Genomic DNA, 20,498 nt, shown 5'->3' with positions numbered 1-20,498 from the left:
TAAGAAAATAACTTATAGAGTTTCATTGGAAGAAGCCAAGGCACCTGCGTATTGCATGAGCTACAAATGAAGCCAATGAGAGGGCCAAGGAACTGGTTCTCATCTGAGAGAATTCTTGAGTAGTTGCTGTGAATGATGGAGAATCATCTAAGACTATGGGCTTTGTTGTTTTTAATCACTGGCGTTTCTAGTCAGAACTCCTCAGGTAAATGTAGAGAGGGAACACAACTTGGAGATATGGAAAGAAACTGGTTGGTTGTTTTTGGTGTGCACTGCACTATGCCTTCAGAGGAACAGACTTAAACGTTCTGTTATTTACAAAATGTTTCCCATTATTAAAGATTTACCAAAAAACAAATCTAATGAAAACTGTTTTTAATTAGAATTAATGAAATATTTTTAGGAAACTATATCAGTGCTGGTGGTGCATTATAAGCTGTAACAGAAGAGTTAGCTTTCTTGCTTTAATGTGCTCAAAATAGAAGCACCCAGCTTCACCAGGCTAGTGAACCATTGCTGGGTTAGGGGAGAAAATTTTATTAGGACACCTCTCCAAGTTGTAAAAAAGAAAAACATTGGGGAATCTGGCTCAGAATTAAAAAGAAAACTCAATGGTTTTTAAGTTCTGGACATTTTCTTAGATTTGCTGTTTCAGATCAATAGGCAAGTCTTGTTTGGAAGCCCCTTAGTTAAGTTAGCTTGTGCAAAATAGATTTTCAGTTGCATGAAGGTTTTCTGGGTTAGGATAAAGTGGTTGTTTCTTTTTGTTTTTAAATGAACAGATACAATTCATGGATTCTGTGAGGTGGAAATAAACAAACATGTAATCTTTCAATTTATCTAGTGGAAGTTTTTAAATGGAAGTTTGACTGGAATAATATCCAGTAATTGAAGATATGTAGGTTATATATATAATCTGCAGCTAGCAAATGGCAGTCCACCGGGTTTTGGATCTATCTTTGTGTGATTATTTTTTTCCCCCCAAAGCTGGGCCAACCAGGATTAAAAGCCAGTGAAGGATGTTAAAAAATAGAATCCACTCAAATGTCAAAGCACTGGGGCAGCTTTTGAATTCTCAAGAACTCCTTTGTCTAGAGCAGGGATCTCCAACCTTGGCAGCTTTAAGATGCAAAGACTTCAACTCCCAGAATTCCCTAACCAGCATGTTGAAGTCTACAAGTCTGGTGTAGAGAACAAACTTTGGATTGCTTACAAAATGGCTGGTGTGGGGCACAGAGGGGTGGAATGCTGATCAGTTCCTAAAATGGCTGCCCTGGCATATTATGACTCATTTCTTGAAAGGCAGTTGGATGAGACTGAGAAAAAGAATAGCTTGCTGAAGTACCAGTTTCCTTTGCAACTGTGGAGCACTCTACCTTTCTAAATCCCCCAATACTCTTATATTTATTTCCCCAGAGAACAATGGATAAAGTCAGCAATAAATAACTTGGCCAAGAAAGTGAGCAAATGGGAGGGGGAGGAGTAATAATGCTCAATAATATATTCCTCCCTTCCTCCAGTCCAGTGCAAATAATGATATCACTGAATACACACTTTTAATGCTAAAGAACACCCACCCCACCCCAAATCTCTAATGAAAAGGATATAAAGAGAACAGAAAGATAACAAAATGGATTTTTTTTTTGTCCTTGGGTGTTTTTTGTCAGTTAGCTCAACCCTACCTACTACACCATTAAAGCCAGATGTGCAACAGGCTGTCCTATTTATAAAATGCCTAAAGCAGCTTGGGCTTTATTGTTCTTTCTTTTACTTTTTACATTTTCAATTGAAGGCAACTGTATCTTTTTACAAGGGACTCTATAGGACGCTTGATGTCTTTTCCCAAGCTAACTTTTTATTTTCTTTTTCTTTTTCTAATACAATGCTCATAAACAGCCTGGGTTTATCAGATGTACATGTGCATATTTGTTAGCATAAGAGTTTTGGTTACTTTGTCTTCAGGATCCTTCACTCAGCCTGTTTGCTGGGGAGGCACCATGTTTGATCAAATGTTTTTGTTTTGCAATTGCAAAATAAAATACTGGTTTTCCTACCATTGCCTGCTTAATTGGGACAGCTGCTGGGCCCTGAACTAATATTTGGAAACAGTCCATTAGACAAATCCATTTATATGTGGAAAATAAAAACTAATAGAAAGTAATAGAAACTAAGAAAAAGAAATTGAAGAAAAAGCTAAAAGTACAAAAAAGAAAAAGAAAAAAAAAGTACCTTTCAAACTTCTTTACAGAAGCTATAAATACAATTATCAGTTTCTATTGATATATTGTGTGTGTCTGGAAAATAGGGTAATTCAGTAATCAAATCAAATTAAAGGATTGTGTTTATGTAACCAAGCCAATAAATCAGTCTGAGAGCACCTTTATAGAAAGGTATGCAAGGTAAATTTACAGAACTCCCGGGACCACAAACTACCAGTACTAATTGCCTTTTAGATTTACATATTGTAATTAGTTCAGGGTTGACAATTGGGTTAATTGAATAAGTCTTGATTTAGTTAAGTTTAGGAAAGCAGCATGATTTGTGAGCAGAGCCACAAAATGGCTTGATAGGGCTCTCAAGTGCCCTAAAGAGCTTGGTGGCTTATCTATAACAAAGAGTTTGATCCTAATTTTCTGTTGTAGTAGTTATTTCATCTGAAGTGGCTGCTTCTGTGCACCTAACTTTGGATATGTGATTGCTTCAGTTACTTGTTGGATTTATTCATGACTTGTGGACTTCAACTCCCAGAATTCCTCAGCCAGGTATGCTGGCTGAGGAATTCTGGGAGTTGAAGTCCACAAGTGATAAAAGGGCCAGGTTTGAAGACCCCTGACATAGGGGCTTCAGACCAGCCACACTGCTTTCTCCCCTCAGTGGTTGCTCTCATTCCCCAATTATCTACCATCTGAGCTGGTTAGTTGCTCTGCCAAATATAAGGCTAGCTCTGAAACCAGTTGGTAGGGACCAACAACAAGAGAGGTCTTTATGTCTTGCTCCTGGCCTCTTGGAGGCATCTTGTGCAATTCAGTCAGAACTAAAGAAGCTTCTTGGATGAGAAGCAAAATGTTTTCAAGGAAAAAAACAGTCACCTTTTGGAAAAAACACATTTGGGACATGAATAATTAAGAATCTCCATAGACAACTGCCAAGCCAAGTCTTTTTCATCCTATATTCTCTCCATTTCAACCCATAGCTCAAACCTATGTAGTTCTGTTTGAATCTTCTGTCTTTCTCATTTAAAGTATTAGCTACCCTGCCTAGCTTTGGATTGTCTGCAAAATTATTCCACAACAATTGTTGGATTTGTCCTATAGAGATAGATATTACTGTTGGGATAGTGTCAGTAATAAACAGTACTTATAAACTTACAAGCTAGCATAATGTAATGAGTTTTCATTTAATTTTATTTATTGCCAGACCTTGAATAGCAAAGTGCAAATATAATCTAAAAGTTGGTATTAGATAAAACAGTTTAATATGTAAAATAATTGATAAATATTACATAAAACATTTTAAACTCTCTTATTGATGTGATACTAGAGACCTTCTTTTAATTGCCATAGTGAAAATGTGGCTGTTGCTGTTATAATTTTAGGATTCTTATGTGTGAATAAAACTTAACATATCCAGAAATGTCACTCCTTGGTCTTGATTTTAAAGGAGATTGAATAACATCCTGCTGAAAATTCACAGTACAATAAAATACGATCTACTTTGATTCAACTCTGAGTAACCACATAGGCAGATTTTCTCCATGATGATCCATCCCTGGTTCTTCAGGTCTTCCAAGGTGAACTTAGCATAAATGTAACTGAGTCCAACCCACCTTGCTCCTGGTTGTCCTCTTCTCTTTCCTTTCACTTTTCTCAGCATTAAAGCCTTCTCCAGAGAGTTAGGACTTTGCATAATGTATTCAGAATACAGAACTTTGCACAATGTATTTAGAATAAATAACTTTACATAATGTATTCAGAATAGGATAATTTGAGCCTGAACATTTCTCAGTGAGAAATCTGAGCTAATGTGTTCAATGTTCCACATGTGGTGGGGTTGGGTTTTTTGTTTTTTGTTTTGCTATCAATGGGTATTCTTAGGAGTCTTCTCCAACACCTAAGTTCAAAAGCACCTATATAATTAAGGACAGGAAATAAAACCTTCCCTAACATTCAATATTCCCTTGTTCTTCAGTCCCAGCCTCACAGCCAGTGCCAGGGCAAAAAGATGAAAAATTACCCTAAAACAAAAGCTAACAAACTTCACAAAGAAGTTGAAATTGGCCAAAGGGGGCAGCTCATCCATATAAACAATTCTTTCATGAGGGCAATGAGATATCCTGGAATTCCCATTTTTCTAAGCACATTCCTGGATGCCTTGCGTACAGTCACTCATGCCCTTGTGACCTCTCGTCTAGACTACTGCAATGCTCTTTGCATGGGGCTGCCCTTGAGAACCACTCAGAAGCTTCAGCTGGTACAGAATGCAGCTGCGCGAGTTCTTTTGGGGGTCTCCCGATACTCCCATATTACACCTCCGTGAGCTGCATTGGCTTCCAGTTGCCTTCCGGGTGAAATTCAAGGTGCTGGTGATGACATACAAAGCCCTACATGGCATGGGTCCGGATTACCTACGGGAGCACCTACTGCCGGCGTCAACCTCCCTCCGTCCTGTACGTTCCCTCAGGGTACCACCGGTCAGAGAATGTCGGCTGGTGACCCCCAGGGGGAGAGCATTCTCGGTGGGTGCACCAATCCTTTGGAACCGCTTACCGGCTGAACTCCGGATGGCCCCCGACCTTCGCTCCCTCCGACGTGATCTAAAAACTTATCTATTCGAACAAGCCGGCCTGGCCTGATGGTTTTGGGTTTTAACATTATTTTAACTAACCTACTACATTGGGCACAATCATTTAACTTTAAATCTTGTATCCTGTATTCTTATTTTTATTGCCCTGTACACCGCACTGAGTCCTTCGGGAGAAGGGCGGTATATAAATCAAATAAATAAATAAATAAATAAATAAATAAATTCCCCAGCTTTATGTGATTGACATAATCAAAGACTTTTCTATAATTAATAAAGCACATAATCACTTCTTTTTCATGTACTTTGGCTTTCTCAATTATCCAGTGCGCACCAGAAATAAAGTCTCATGTTCCTTAGCTTTTGTTAAAGCCAACTTGAAAAACACACATACACTCACACATTCCAAGAACAAAATCAGGATCTTTTGAAATATACTCTATAGTGTATTTGATGGCAACACATTTAATCTAGCTTTTGAAAAGGCTATTCTGTATCTAATTAAATATAAACATATGGAGCTGAAAAGTATATTTGCAATTTATTCCAAAAGTCACACAGTAAACACAGACCTTTAGCTTTTGCCATTCTGTACTGAGTTATCCCTCAATCTTTTTATAATACAATAAAATGATGATGTCATAACCCAAAAACAAATAATCAGGGTCAATGCCAATCTGATTAATCTTTTGGTCCACCTGTTTAAACCATGTATCTTTAGCAATCCTTCCTTGTTTTCAAGAACATAAATTTGTGACCAAAATTTAATAATACTCAGCCAAGTGTTTGTTCAAAGGACATTGTATAATTTCCAGGGAAACACAAAGTTTGGAACAGTACTTGGAACTTTTAAAGGAGATATTAAAACTTCTTTTGCAATTGGGCTATGTTATTTTTGACAGCTGTGACAACTCAGTACTTTACTGTGGTTGGCCTTCAGTTATTAAATAATTTTAAACAAACAGAACTTTGCACATATCAAACCACTATTTTATTGTCATCTTGCCAGAACTGTAACGTATCAAATTCCATGCAGAAGACTTGGCTATCATCTGATAAATACAGACTTGATTCTTGATTCTTTATTATAGGTAATAGTTCAGTATCTACTGAAGATGGCCACAATTAGCTCATTATCTCTTGGTCTGTAGCTACCAACACCTGCCAACGTAAAAAATTAAGTTGAAAAATAGGTCATACTCTCTAGATTAGATATATTATAAGCTTTAATGTGTAGATGTTTGAAAACTAGTTCTAGATTAGATATATGCAGATACTCAGCTGCCTTGTATACATGGCCGCAGCCAGTCGTGATGATCAAAATAGTATCCATACAATAATATCACAATACAACCCCAATCCTAATACTAGATGCAAATTCATAAGTTGTAGGATTTGAGTCATAAAGCACACTTTTTCATTTGCCCTTTTGCACCCCCCCGAACCCCCCCCCGGATGCCTAAGTGCTGCTGCCATGTAACCCCCCCCAAAAGATGTAGCTACTTTAAAGAGTAAAAAACTATATTCACACTGTTAAGTGAACTGAAGCATCTTTTTAGGATCAAATCCAATGCACTGCATACTCCTATCCACTATACTAGGCATGTCCAACACACGGCCCATGAGTCGCATGCAGCCTTGGACGGTTAGTAATGCAACCCCACAGGATAATAAAAAATATTAAAATAAAGGAAGCCTGTTATTTATATACATTAATTTTATTATATGCATTATGTGTGATTCAAGACAATTCCTCTTCATTCAGTGCAACCCGGGCAAGTCTAAAGATTGGACAACTATGTTCTGTAATATATATGTGTCAGCTTTATGCACATCAATAACTGAACATTACTGGATAATGTTAGGCAACCGTTCATTAGAAGACCAGTTAGTCTTCTCAATCTTCAAGGTTCTGTCCCTCTGCTGCCACTGAATATTCACTTTGCTATTGTACCCCCAACCTCTTGTTCGACTCAATCCTTTGCTCAGTCTTTTTGTGGGACAACATTTCAGCCCTAACTTCATTTGATTGATGCCCTCGCTAATGCAACTGTCTTCCTAGACTGGGTGCTGAACTGATTTACAACCTTGATTTTTCTTGAGTTGCATATCAGTTGCCTTGGTAAATTGGTAAAATCTGTATGTTGTGTTTCCTCTGTGCACCTTGCCCTTTGGGAACTGTGCATTTAAATAGGCTCCCAACTATTTGCAGCACTTGGCAAATCTTGTCTGGGATCAAAAGCTAAGCCAGATCAAAGCTGATTAGTCTGTAGACAGGATATTTCTAGGTCATGCCAGCACTGTAGGGTAGACTGGGAAATTGAAAGCTTATTCCAGGAGAAGGCAAAGACACATAATTTTCTCAGTGTTGCACTGAGAAAACTACCTAAACTATGAAGTCATGAGGAGCTGAGCTCAACCTGAAGAATTTGCTGTCTGAACAGGCATCAACCTATTATTTTGTTCATGTTAATTATTATTATCCTATAGCTGCCATTGACTAACAAGTTAATCATAATTAATATGGGAGATAAAACTGCGGGTATCTGGAGGACTATATTGTATTTTTCAGGACTTTCTTTCTTCCCAAGAAAATATACCTTGTTCAAGGGGCGTTTTGCCACTGAGGAACTGCCAGTAGGTCTTTTCATTGGTGTTGGCTTGGAGGCCACTGATAGAGGTGACCATGGGGCCCCAAGCGGTCTTCTGTGTTTGAAAGCTGCAAGATGCCAAATTCATTACAAAAGCAGGAAGAAGGAAGGATGAATAGGAAAATGGTGAATTATATCATAGTAATTTATGGGAAGATAATACGTACACAAGAAAAATTGTAAGCAAGTAAATTTCAAAAATTAATACATAAAATAAGAAAAACTGAATGAAAAAAGATCAGGCATATTATAGGTGAAAATATTCACAGAAATCAAATATTCCAATTTATCCAACGTGCCAAACATTAGAGTTTAAAATACATTGGTAAAGATTTGAGGTTTCTTGAATTGAAAATTTGAAAAGTTGATGTAGATCACATCCTGGGTTGAATACCGTCCCTAAAAGGTCAAAGACAGAATCTAGAATGAATCTACCAGGAGACTATTTACCTGAATTCCTTTGCATTAAGTTGTTGAGCTGTTTCCAAGACAGCGAGCAGCACCGAATCCTTTGGCACTTTCACAGTTGTGGAATACTTGAAATAAGGTTTTTTTAGTTTATTGATTACTGTATAATGTACTGTTACTGCAAAAAAAAAAAGAGAAGAGAAGGCAGGTGAACTAACTCATTACATCCTTAGTATCTAATGCCAATCCTGGGCTTGCACAGCTGAGACGAGGGATAGCCAGTGAGATGAGCTGAGACTTGGAAGGAAAAATTGGCATCCATTTGAAGATGCTTAAAATGTTACTATTCCTAGTGGCTGCAGTTGATTTTCATCGTTGTGGACAATCCATTCAGTAGAAGTTGCAGATCCATAACAGTGAGTTAAATGGATCGTTCCAAAATAGGCAATCCTCAGCACCACAACACCTTCCTTTTTCATTTTCATTTTCATTTTTTTTGAGTCCAGAATTAAGCGAAAGTTAGAATCAAGCTATGTGAAAGTAGCATAACATTGGTATCATAGCTTTGTGAAGCATTATATGATTGTTTCCAATGTTATTAGACACTAAACACCTGTTTTCATCTCCAGCCTCCATCTTTTCATTTCTTTCAGAATAATTCCTTTGTCTCCAAGATAATCAATAATAGCAAAACTACCTGTTCCTGGTGTGGGAATGTAGTGATGGGGAATGTGGACCTCATTAAGCTATGATTATAGCTCACTAGCCAAATCTGCTGTTTTCTCTCCTTCAGAGAACAAGGGAGGTGCCAGAAGAGTTTCTTTCCAATAGCTGCCTTACCAGTTTCAGAGGTGCAAGTGAGATTGCACACATCCAAGTAGGTTTTGCCCACCAGAGAAGGCAGGATCTGAGAAGCAGCAGCTGGAGTGCTAAAGGCTCCCTCGGTGATCTTACTCAGCACTTCATTCAGGGTCTTTGGGCAGTTCCATGGATTATCAGAGTAGAACTCAGAAGTAACATTGAGAGCCTGGAAATCAGCAAGAGAGAGAGAGATGCTGTAAGATTTGAAGGGATAAAGACCAGATTCCTGGATTTTCATCCCTCCCAAATAAAAGATCAGGTGTACCTGCATTGCAAGGCCAGTGCTATAGATATTTCCAAGGAGGCCATTCGCCTGCTGTTCTTTAAGGATTTGCTTTGTGATCTGGGCCAAGGCTGCTTTTATAGTTCCTAGAAGTTTGCTCTGCTGAGATGAGATGCTTCCTTCAGACGCACAGACCAGTGCCAGACTTGCTACGGCAGCAGTATCTGTGAATTACATCAAACAAGGGATTGAGCTGTGAGAAGAAAGTCAGGAGTATTTGCCAATCTAAGAAGAGTCATGGATCTCTTTGGTATAAGTGCTGGACAATAGCAGATATCAGAGAGAAGCAGGCCAAATTGGAAAAGGCTGTTTATTACAAGTTATCATTGTGGATGGTGCAATGGATAATGGATTCCTAGCTTATCAATCACTTGCTCATTGTGAGGTTCCCCAGTGTCCCACTTACTTTATCTCAGTACAGCCTATTTCCCAGGATCATTACAGGGTATCACTAAGGAAGGCTATGGTCAAAAGTCCTTCAAAGCTCAGAATAAAAAGATAATTTAAAATCATATTCAGAAATGAAATATGTATCTCTTACCTACAGAGAAACGACCATGGAATTGGAAACTATTAGCCAGGGCTGCATTGGCCAGGGTGGTGGCAGCAATGTCAAGGTCTTGGCTTTTTTCTATACACAGAGCCAAAGTATCTAGAGCCAATTGGTAGTAGGTGGTCTTGGGAGTCCCAGTAGTATCTGGAAAGTAAGCATGTTTATCAATTACATCCTGTTTGGCCACCGAAGACATCTATCCTCAGCCCATTACTGTTTGGAGGTTGAGTTCAAAACACAGTAGAAATGGAAAACTATTTCTAAAGAGTGCTACTGGAGAAGGAGAGATCTGAAATTACAAACCAGCTATATTTCCATGGGATCCCCATGGAATTTATAACCATAATGGTGCAGGATTCTAAATCACGAAAAATAACCTTTTATCAACTAGCATTTTCTACATCTGTAGAAATCAATTCCAGAATTCCTTAGCTGGCATCAACATTGAAGTCTACGCACCTGGTAGATGTCCATATAGCTACTGTATGGAGAATGATTGGGTTTGTAGCTGCAGATTTTACTTGGAAGGCAAGTTAGCTTCTAATGCGGGGAAATAATGAGAAGGGGAAGAAAATGAAGTCCCATTCTCCTACTGCATGAGAGTTTATAATGCTATAGGGGGAATATCTCCAAAGGGCTATAAACCTCTCCTAGGCATAATTTATAATACTACCTACTCCACAATATAGATAGTCTTCAACTTAAAACTATTGGTTTGGCAACTGTTCAAAGTTACAGTGCTATTGAATAAAGGAACGACTGGTCCTCCCATTTATGACTGTCATAACATCTATACAGTCATGTGATCAAAATTCATGGCCTTGGTCACCAGTATGCATTTACAACAGTGGCAGTGTCCTGGGGTCAGTGGCAGTGTCCTGGGGTCATGTGATTGCTATTTGCAACCTTCCCAGCCCGCTTTTGACAAGCAAAGTCAATGGGGGAAATCAGATTTGCATAATGTCTACATGATTATTGTAGTTGATACTGTTTTATTTTTGAGTGGTGAGCTACCCAGGATTTGGTTCATGATGAGTAGCTCGATGAATGTTATAAATAAATAAGTAGCAATAGCCATAGCCATAGCCATAGCCATAGCACTTAGACTTATATACCACTTCACAGTGCTTCACAGCCCTCTCTAAGCGGTTTACAGAGTCAGCATGTTGCCCCCTCAACAATCTAGCTCCTCATTTTATTGACTTCAGAAGGATGGAAGGCTGAGTCAACCTGGAGCCGGTGAGAATTGAACTGCTGGCAGTTGGCAGTCCTCAGAATTAGCCTGCACTACTGCATTCTAACCACTACCATGGCTCTTAAATACATGTTAAAAAGCCATCCTCAATCATCATCACCACTCTGGCTCAATTTTGCAGCTGTTACAAAAGTGCATTTTCTTCCTTAAAAAAAAAAAAGGAAAATATGCATGCAAAATGGGGGTCAGATTTGACAGCCGGATCTGTATTCCAACAGCAGATTGATTCAGCTGGCATTTGCATTGTGAAATAGGGAGAAAAGTTATTTGAGTTATCTGGAGAAAAGTTGTACAAACATTTTAAGTTGTATCTTTTACAAGTTTTTTTATCTTTTAAAAGTTTCTGACCTGGCGGAAATGGCAAAGATTTCGGCTTATTTGAAAGACCATTCGCAACAACGTTATATTATGGAGTGGAAAAAGTGGATTGATTACATCCAGAACAAATATGGGACTAAAAAGTTTCATTTAGCATTTGTATACGTTTTGATGTGATATTAGTATTGCTTGTAGTCATTTTATATGAGCTAGAGTGCGATAGACTTAATAGTTTATTGTTGTTAACATATGGTTGATTATGATTGTCTTTACTTTTATACCTTGTATTTAGCTCTGGGAAGTCGGGGAGGGGGGAAGGAGAGGGGGGAGGGTTAGGGAGGGTTAGGAAGGGTTGGGTGGGGGGAGGGGGGAGGGACTGTTAAAGATAAAATGTATTGAAAAACTTTTCAATAAAAAAAACATTTTAAGTTGTATCAGTCATTTAAATGTTAGAAAGAAAATATTACTCGCAACTGGAACAAAGAACAAAGATACTGCCTATATGGCTAAGAGAGCAATTCTCATAGGCTGAGAATTGGGCATTTCAGTTCAACTGAGTACCATCCTTGCAAGCCAATGTTGGAGAAAGAGCACAGAGAGCCAAGGATCCATGCATTAATTATCCTTTTTGTATCTTTCATGAGTGAAAGGCAGGAGGAATCTAATGCCCATTTGTCTCCTTACTGATATGCTTAATCTCTTCCTTTGTTTTCTCTTCAAGGACTTGGACCAGGTTGACATGTTTTTCTGGCGTGCTGACATCAGCAGGATTCTGACAGGCGGACCGAAGAGCTAGGACATAAAGGGCCACTTTGCCAGAGGTCATCTCTGCAAGAAGGGACGAGAGAGGACAAAGACTGAGTAAGCAATGCCTCAAAACCAGTAAAATACCCTTTCCCATCCTGGCCGGAAGACTAGAAACTGCAGCCCACCACATCTGGGAGAGCTGCTTTAAAATTGGGATGTAACCGGAACCCCCCTCTGATTCTTTTTCCTTGCATACGTTGCAGAACCATCTGGTTGATACTTTAAAGGCAAACTAGTTTATCAGTTTATAAGGTTTCATGGTCTGGAGTTCCTTGTGTCAGATGCACCGTACCGTAATCTGTAAAAGTCTAGACACAGATATGGCTGAATTAATAGAGACTCACAGTTGTTAATGTAATTTCAGCTCCAGGGGGGAAAAATGCTTCTTTCTGTTTTTCTCTTGCCATGAAATTCTTAATTTCTGTTTTATCATTAATTGAAACCTACTGTTTGTTGGGGGGCTTTTTAAGCTGCAATTTAACACCCACTTACATGAGAGAAGGTTTCTTTACACAATGAAATTTCTGAGAGGACCATAAATAAATCCATTGTATTTATGCCACTCAACGGACTGGAAATTTATTTTAAAAATGAGAGATACAAATTCTGAGGATACTATTCAGTTAACATTCATCCACAATATGGTTCCACATGAGTGGAGAATGATGATCTAGAGTAGGTTTAGGGGACAAAAGTGAGTTACATACATACTGTTATAAGGTATACTTAAATATCTACTTTAATGGTTATGTGACCATGGAGGAATCACCAGCTAAAAGAGAGGTGAAAGTAAGAAGGGGCACCAGCATGGAGTCACACCCTGGGAGGAAACTTCACAAATCAGGCTACTGAAGCCTTACCTACTGGTTCCCGAGGGAATGGAGTCACTCTGGCAAGATTCTTTTAATACGAGTGATCAACAATAAAAACAAAACTGCTTTGGCCTATTCATAAAATTGTTCTAGTTCCTTGTACCAAACAGTAACAGGGAAACATTTAAGCAGATGAACGTTTGCTAAGTGTGGATATATGGTCATGATGAAAATTTGTTATTTAGTGTTCTACCTACTATACTACCAAGAAAAAAAACACCTTGTGGCAATTCTAGAAATAGAATTGGGCTTCTTTAGTTTTAATTAAGTTTGGGATGTACATTGTAGTTAAAACTAGGATGTACTAGTAAAAACAAAATAAATCATAAAGCTTTTTCACTGTCTGTTAGGTTTAGCAAGTTACTCATAATTATCAAAAGGGACACCTGAAAAATTATTTCTACGTTTCCCTCTTTACAAAATGGAACAAATTAAAGATCTAAACTGGTTTAGAAATGGTTCTAGAAACCAATAAATTCGTTTATGTAAAAGCTTCTCATTTCAAGCATCATACCTGCTCCAGCGGTTTCTTTTATCTGCTTCACCAACAGGGTTATCACACTAAGATCCTGGTCTTCAGCCAGTTTCAAAGCAATCAGGACACTGGGATCAGGTTTAATCTGCAGGCTGGCCCAATTTTCCAGTTGAGTCTGGAGGCCTCTAACCAACCATTGCCGATCACTTGGGACATCTAGAACAAAGACAGCTAGAAGTTTATCCAGAACAGCATCGTTCCTAGACAATTCTGATGTAGCTTGTCAACAGCACTGGAGTTCCGCCTCAGAAATTGCCTCTATTATATTTTTCTTCTGCATTGGTAGCATTTGGGGCTGTTGCTCCTTTTTTGTCCACCAATTTTTTTGTCCATTAGTGAATTCTGTAATTATAATAAGGTTAACTTCAAATACTTTGTATATATGACGCGAGATCCATACAAATGAGTTGTTAATATTCACGTAGCAGACTTGTTATTCATAAAGGTATCCAGACTTATGTGAATTTATCTGCTTTTGGCAAAAACGTTGCACATGAAATTTTTCACTGACAGTGAGCCAAAAAAAAGCTGTGTTTAGTTATCAGTCTACATTTAAGGTTTTTTTTCCCTTTTGTATCTCTTTGTACTTTTTTGTGGGGTGAGAACTGAGACTATTTGCAATTATCTGAGCCTCGCCTTCAACTATGAATGTGGATATTTTGCTAAACTCCAACCAAGGAATTGGTTGCTAGCCAAAATGGCCATCCCACGCACCGTCATGCAAGGGTTAACTCAATTGAACTTACCCTTCTCTTGCTGTATTTAAGCTGAACTGATTTATTGAAATCAATGGAAGAAGATGCATACAACTTTAAGTGCCATTATTTTCAGTAGGAATGCCGATCAACTATGTTAATCCAGTTCAGTACACGTGAAGCATTTTTGCTCAATGAGACAGAGTTGGCACTACGGTAAGTTTTGAGATTTTGTATGTCGTCTTCTGATGGGCTACTTTCCTATTCTCTGTGTCTTCTGCTGACTCACTGTGATCAGTGAAAACAGGCAGGTAGAAAATGAAGTTATAACAATAGATCGGCAGGTGGAGGGGGAGCTTAGATAGGCTGCTGGTCATTATCTCTAAACAGCTGCTTCCCCCAAGTTCCTTCGGTCACTTCTTATATTCTTTGATAATTTTGTTGAAGCCACAGAACTGTCTTTTCCATTGGCACTCATTGGTGTGCATATCATATGAACACAGACATTTGAAAGGCTACTAGGTTAGGGAAGGTTTCACTATGATTTTATTACATTCCAGATCATATCAATAGCACATAAGGGGATAAATCAGTTTCCGCATTGTTATACTCCTTTATTTTTCTATATACAGTAAGTGATTATTTAGCTTTATGCACCTGTACTGAAACTGTTTGTGTATTTAGAAAGCTAATGTGCATGCTGGCTTGGAATTTTAGCTCTGCAGTTCAATCAGGTGGGGATCGCATGAGAGAAAGCTTCCTCACCAAGTCTTCCTTTTATTAAATATGAGAAGAAGTAGGCAGGGCACAGCTTTTCAGCTTCATCATTAATGATGTATGGAGAATAGAAACTGGCAGTCATGGACATGGCTCAAGTTCCCCTTTTGGTTACCTTTCTGTACGAAACTGTTTCCATGAAGGAAAGTTGATCCAGCCTAAACAGCCTCTATGCATCAACATTTCATTCAGTGCACAAACATTAGAAACGTTTACATAGATTTTCTAGGGTTGTGCAAAGAGACGTTTTGCACAGATTTTAATGCAAATGAAGCGCTTCCTTCCGAATTGTTAAAACGATCATGTCCTTTGCAAAGCTCAGGTGATTGCTGCAAAAGTTGGTTCTAGTTGTCTTATGTGCAGACACTTTTGGTGAGGTGGTCAGTGAAGTAATATGATTGTGCAAGCACACAGAGACACCCAGTGATGGCCTTTCAATCAGTTGCACGAACCTTGGATAGGACATAGCTGCAAAGATGGGCTTTCGACTGTGTAAGAGACCTATTGCCACTTAAATACAGAGCAAACCCTGGCCCTATTTGATTACCGTGAGCGCCCCATTTGAAGATCTCCCAAGTATGTTGAACTATAACTCCCATTATCCCTCAATCAAGTTAGAGAGAAGCATCGGGTTAAGAAGGGTTAATGCAAGAGGAAGATGACTTGAAATACTTACAGCAAGTTTCTGAAGAACTGGAAGCTGCATTGGCGGCTGTGCAGAACACATACACAATAATAGTGAAGAGGAACATTTTGGGCTCAAATGTGGGTGTATCCTTTCATAGACCAAATCTTCCTTGATGTGGCAGAATATTGGAAGTCAATATTGTCTTCCTTTATATAAACTTCTAGGACAGCCCTGGATCCTCCCTACCAACCTTTCACCTTCGAATAGTCACTTCATTTCTACTTCTGTTGACTTTCCTTATCTCATTTTCCTCAACACTGGGACAGGTCTGAACAGGTCTGGCAAGGTGATGCCAAACAACAAATCCTTTCAGGGAAATTGGTGGGTTGGATGTTAGCAAAGGGAAGGCTACTTATATAACTTGGCAAGATGCTGCATACCATCTGTGAGAGAACAGCCACTTGCTAAGCAAGCATCTGTTGAGTCATGTATGTTAATGGCAAGGATGGGGTCAATTTCACGGAAGAGACGTTGGGTTGAGAAAAGAGGAAATTAAACTGGACTGGACCTGCCCAGGAAAAAATACTATATCTTCTATCAAGGTCCATGTTTTAAAAGACTAAAGAAAGGACACTGCTATGCTATGCTGGAGAAATAGGAGAGATGGTAACAGAGCTTCTCTTAGCCCTTTTGCCACCATTCATATGTCATTGCATATGCCAAATCTGTGCCTCTTAAAAACATACTATTGCTATAAATAATCCTATACATGCAGAAATAAGGCTGTTCAGTTTATAAAAATGCGAGTGTAGAACCACGTGGAAAAGCACAATGTGACAATAATTATAGCAATGTCATGCAGATATTAGAAGCTCTTCAGAAATGAGTGATCAAAGCAGGCACCAATTGCAGAAATGCAATCCTACTTTCCTTGAGATTGCCCCTCTGGAGGATCAAAGACTTTTCTTCAAGTGTCAAAGCTTAGATGGAGCTTTTGTAGCAATTCCTAAATAAGGGAAAGGCACTCTGCATATATTTACAGTTACTGTAATTCTGCTGATAATGTACAGATTCTAATACGGAGCACATTTTACCTTATTTTTCAAATCCTACCTTAGCCATGAAAGCTAGCTGGGTGACTTTTGGGTTGTTGTTGTGGGGAAAATAGAAGGAGGAAGGTATGTTGGTTATGTTCGCTGCACCACCACGGCAGGATACAAATAAATAAATAAATAAAAATTTTATCCAACAAGTGCAAGGTATAAAAGAGCTACATTAATTTGATGCTAAGAAGGAGCTGTGAACCTCCAATATCAACTTTATTGCAGTCATAAAAGATGTGTAGTCTTGAGCAAACCATTATCATTCCTTTTATTCATGAAATCCCAGGCTTTTATGGATTGTTCTGCATTAGAAGATGCTTAATACAATACTCTATGGCTAAAGTTTCTTGAGTGTTAAGACAAATGGAATTAATATAATTATTTTATTAATAGTTGACATATCTATTGTGTCAAGTTTCCGACGTATGGGCTTTTCAAGTGACTGAGGCATTGTTTACCTTAAAAGTCCTTTATTAGCCTAATACACCGGCAAATGCTTGCTCGAAGGAAGTTTGCACAATATATTAAAACACAATTCTCCACCTTTCTAATTTTGTCATTAATCATATTCTCCTATTAATTTAAAGAATCAGTTTCTCTTCCGTTAGAAAACCCGCCAAGCTCTTATCTTCTTTAATTTAAGATGGCCTTGAGGAACAATCCTCCTCTTCCCCCTTCCCAATCTCTTAAAGCAATGCACAAGTTTAGCATATGAAATGGCTACTTCTTCATCTCTTGTCAAGCAATAACATTCGATGTTAGCAGCCTTGACATATTGTGCTTGTGAGAAAGCATTGTGTCAATAACACCCCATCTCTTCGAAAAATGGGGAAAATGTAATCATATAGAAGAAGTAGGAAAATAGTTGATATTCCCTAAACTGGGATCCAAGGAAGGACAGGTGCAAATGCCCTGTAGATTAGAACTGGAATTACTATTTTGCATTCTTTCTCTTGTTTCTGCTTCTGTTGGTAAATTGATTTGCTTGTGTTGGAATCTCGACGTGCATGCAAATAGAAAGAAATTTCTAAAATTCTGTTTTCACTTAATCATTCTGGAGTACTGAGTGTAGGTTAATGAAAAAAAGGAATCAATTTCAACAACTGTAGAATCAGGCTGCAGAATAACAAAATTGACAAAAGTGAAGGGGGTCTGAATACTTTCTGAATGCACTGTAATTCATTTTTAAATACCCATCTAAGAATCTAGTTGAATGGATAGTAGTACATTGACCTGTGCTGAATTGGGAAGAGATAACAAAAAGCTGTCTTGGTAAGAAATGTTATGCCAATCAGGGCTCCTTAAGAATCTGATACAAAATGAGGATCAGTTGGAGTGCATCTGTTGTTGTTGAATTCTGTTTACTGATACAGAGTATTAATAAACTCTTTATCATGCAAGGAGATTATGTTTTTCCTTCCAAGGAAACTGTATTCACAAATTTTCCTCACCCCTTAAAAGCGGAACACATGTAGCTAACAGTAGGAAAGCAAAGATTTTGAGGTTGATTACATCCATAAAGATGCTAGTGAAGCGTAAATTGTCACAGCAGATTTCTGGTGAGGAGGAAAACGCATTGTGTTTTCTAAGGGCACCTCTTGAAATAAAGGAAATAAGGACCTAAGGAAATAGGAATGCAAATGGCAGCGTCAAGTTCTTCCTACTTACCGCAGCTAAGGCAGTGCTGTCCTTGGTTGAGAAACAAGAGTAGGAATCCCAGCAGAGCCCTCATCATCATGCAGGTCTATCATGCAATAATAGGACAAGCACAGGGAAGTATTTCTGCTGTGATTTAAAAGCAGAGGCAGAGGGCTCCTCCCTTGTCCTGTCGCTTTCCCAACAAAGCAAGAGTTATTGAGTAATGCCTCTTAATGTGGACGTGTCCTTCAAGACATGCAAGCTGACAAAACTGCGATTGTAAGGTCGGACTTCGGCGAGCCTGGCAGTGGGGTACTGAGTACCACTGCAAGATGATTCCCAGAGAATATTAAAAGTCCTGTTTAATAATAAAACATGGATCAACAAAAAGCACTGGATGAACCAAATGTTTTATCTTGCCCAGTTTCCAATTCTGTGGTCAAAGATCAGGGCAGAAAGAAGAGAAAGGTGGGGGTGGGGCATCAGCAGGCAGAGAACGATGCCCTTAACCTCACCTCCTTTGGAATGCATAAAATGGATTAAAATATTATATGAGTTGCCTACATCTAAAGTCAAGGCATGGTTTTCACTCTTAAGAAGAAATACAAAAGGATACCACTTTCACCTTTTTAAATATCTGTATAGAGATGACATTATTTTGTTTATTTCGAAATCTCCCGCTGCTATTTCAGTGTTGATGCAAATGATGGGTGCTTTAGTAGAATGTGAGGGTATGCTATTGGCTGGTCCAAATTGGAATTGATGCTAATTGGTGAGAATTTGGTAACCTTTACATTTAAGGAATATCAACCCATTGAATATTTAGGTAAGTATACCCCAAAAGATATAATATAAATAAAATCTATAGAAAGGTTTCTTCAGATATGGATAACGGAAGTCATTAAACTTAATCCTTTGGGGCAAGGTTAAACATAAAATGAATGGTTGCAGTCAGATGGCTGTGCCCATCCAGCCACACTGTGAGTCGTCATAGACCCCTGCTATCATGTGCCCCCCTAGTTCTTTTCTCTAGACTAGCCAAACCCAAATCCCGCAACCGTTGTTCATATGTTTTAGTCTCCAGGCCTTTAATCATCTTAGTAGTAGTTCTCTGCACTTTATCCCAAGTCTCAACATCTTTTTTCTAATGTGGTGGCCTAAACTAGATGTGTGGCCTTGCTAAGGCTTTATAAAGCAATACTAATACTTCACGTGATTTTGATTCCATGCCTCTGTTTATACAACCAAGGATTGTATTAGGATTTTTTGGCTGCCGCACACTGCTGGCTCACTAGGACTCCAAGGTCCCTCTCACAGTTATTGTTTCTGAGCCAGGTTTCACCTAATCTGTAGTTGTACTTTTGGTTTTTCCTGCCTAAGTGTAAAACCTTGCTTTTCTCCACATTAAATTTCATTTTGTGGATAGGGCCCATTGTTCAAGTCTGTCAAGATCTTTTTGGATCCTCAGCTTGTCTTCTGGAGTGTTGGCTATTCCTGCCAGGTTACTGTCATATGCAAATTTGATGAGCTATTCTATTCTATTCTATTCTATTCTATTCTATTCTATTCTATTCTATTCTATTCTATTCTATTCTATTCTATTCTATTCTATTCTATTCTATTCCATCATATAAGTCATTTATGAAGATATTGAAGAATACTGGGTCTAGGATGGAACCTTGTGGTACCCCGCTGCTTACTTCCCTCCATGTAGATGTAGTACCATGAAGGATGACTCGTTGAGTACAGTTTGTCAGCCAGTGACAAATCCATCTGTTGGTGATGTTGTCTATCCCTCATTTTTCTACTTTACCAAGAAGCAGGTTGTGGTGTACTTTGTCAAATGCCTTGCTGAAGTCTAAGTATATTAGGTCCACAGCATTTCGCTGATCTGCTAATTTAGTCACTTTGTCAAAGAATGAAAAAATATTGGTTTGGCATGATCTATTTTTAACAAACCCATGCTGGCTTTTAGTTATAACTATTTATTTTGAGATATTTGCAAATTTGCAAATTATCTTTTCCAGTATCTTCCCAAATATTGATATTAGGTTGATTAGTCTGTAGTTTCCTGGGCCTGTTTCCCCCCCACACACACCTTGTTTGAAGATGGGAATCACATCAGCTCTTTTCCAATCGTCTGGTGTTCCAGGATTTTTGAAAGATGTGGTACAATGGTTCTGAGATAACATCTGCCAACTCCTTTAGAACTCTGGGATGTAATCCATCAGGTCCTGGTGATTTATATTCGTCAAGATGGGTGTTCTCTAACCATTTTTTTTGGCTTGTTTTAATTTTTATTTCAAGTCTGTCT

General features: G+C 38.5%; 2 protein-coding genes across 3 annotated transcripts in view; one reads left to right on the top strand and one right to left on the bottom strand.

Moving 5' to 3' along the window:
* Positions 1 to 135: 135 nt before the first annotated feature.
* The window catches only part of OOSP3 (oocyte secreted protein family member 3), a gene marked incomplete at both ends in the record, with an annotated part of 41,866 nt that continues 21,503 nt past the window's right edge, over positions 136 to 20,498 (top strand). The window contains one exon of the mRNA XM_081333256.1: positions 136 to 205. Within this exon, the coding sequence (XP_081189382.1) occupies positions 136 to 205 (70 nt within the window). The remainder of the gene's footprint in view (positions 206 to 20,498) is intronic.
* On the bottom strand, positions 5,323 to 18,306 carry LOC308659650 (transcobalamin-1-like). 2 transcript variants are annotated; one of them, XM_081313468.1, is made up of 9 exons: positions 18,215 to 18,306; positions 13,323 to 13,499; positions 11,814 to 11,957; positions 9,545 to 9,700; positions 8,986 to 9,167; positions 8,700 to 8,886; positions 7,902 to 8,037; positions 7,401 to 7,519; positions 5,323 to 5,961 (listed from the first exon to the last, which is right to left on the bottom strand). In XM_081313468.1, exons 1-9 carry the CDS (start codon positions 18,282 to 18,284, stop codon positions 5,900 to 5,902), a joined length of 1,233 nt encoding a protein of 410 aa, XP_081169594.1. In that variant the 5' UTR covers positions 18,285 to 18,306; the 3' UTR covers positions 5,323 to 5,899. The 2 variants fall into 2 exon arrangements, with proteins under 2 accessions (XP_081169594.1, XP_081169593.1); XM_081313467.1 differs by lacking the exon at positions 18,215 to 18,306 and adding an exon at positions 15,492 to 18,162.

This window comes from Vipera berus (genome assembly GCF_964194415.1).
Source record: "Vipera berus genome assembly, chromosome: 1".
Lineage (NCBI taxonomy): Eukaryota > Metazoa > Chordata > Lepidosauria > Squamata > Viperidae > Vipera > Vipera berus.
The sequence above is the reverse complement of the archived record's forward strand: the minus strand, read 5'-3'. Positions and strand labels throughout refer to the sequence as shown.

Excerpts from the sequence above, each read along its gene's own strand:
- LOC308659650 (XM_081313467.1), bottom strand. The coding sequence starts at position 15,567 with ATGTTCCTCTTCACTATTATTGTGTATGTGTTCTGCACAGCCGCCAAT. Across the intron at positions 13,500-15,491 it reads CAGTTCTTCAGAAACTTGCT|ATGTCCCAAGTGATCGGCAA; the intron begins GTAAGTATTTCA and ends TCTTTGTTCTAG. Across the intron at positions 7,520-7,901 it reads CTTAATGCAAAGGAATTCAG|CTTTCAAACACAGAAGACCG; the intron begins GTAAATAGTCTC and ends GGCATCTTGCAG.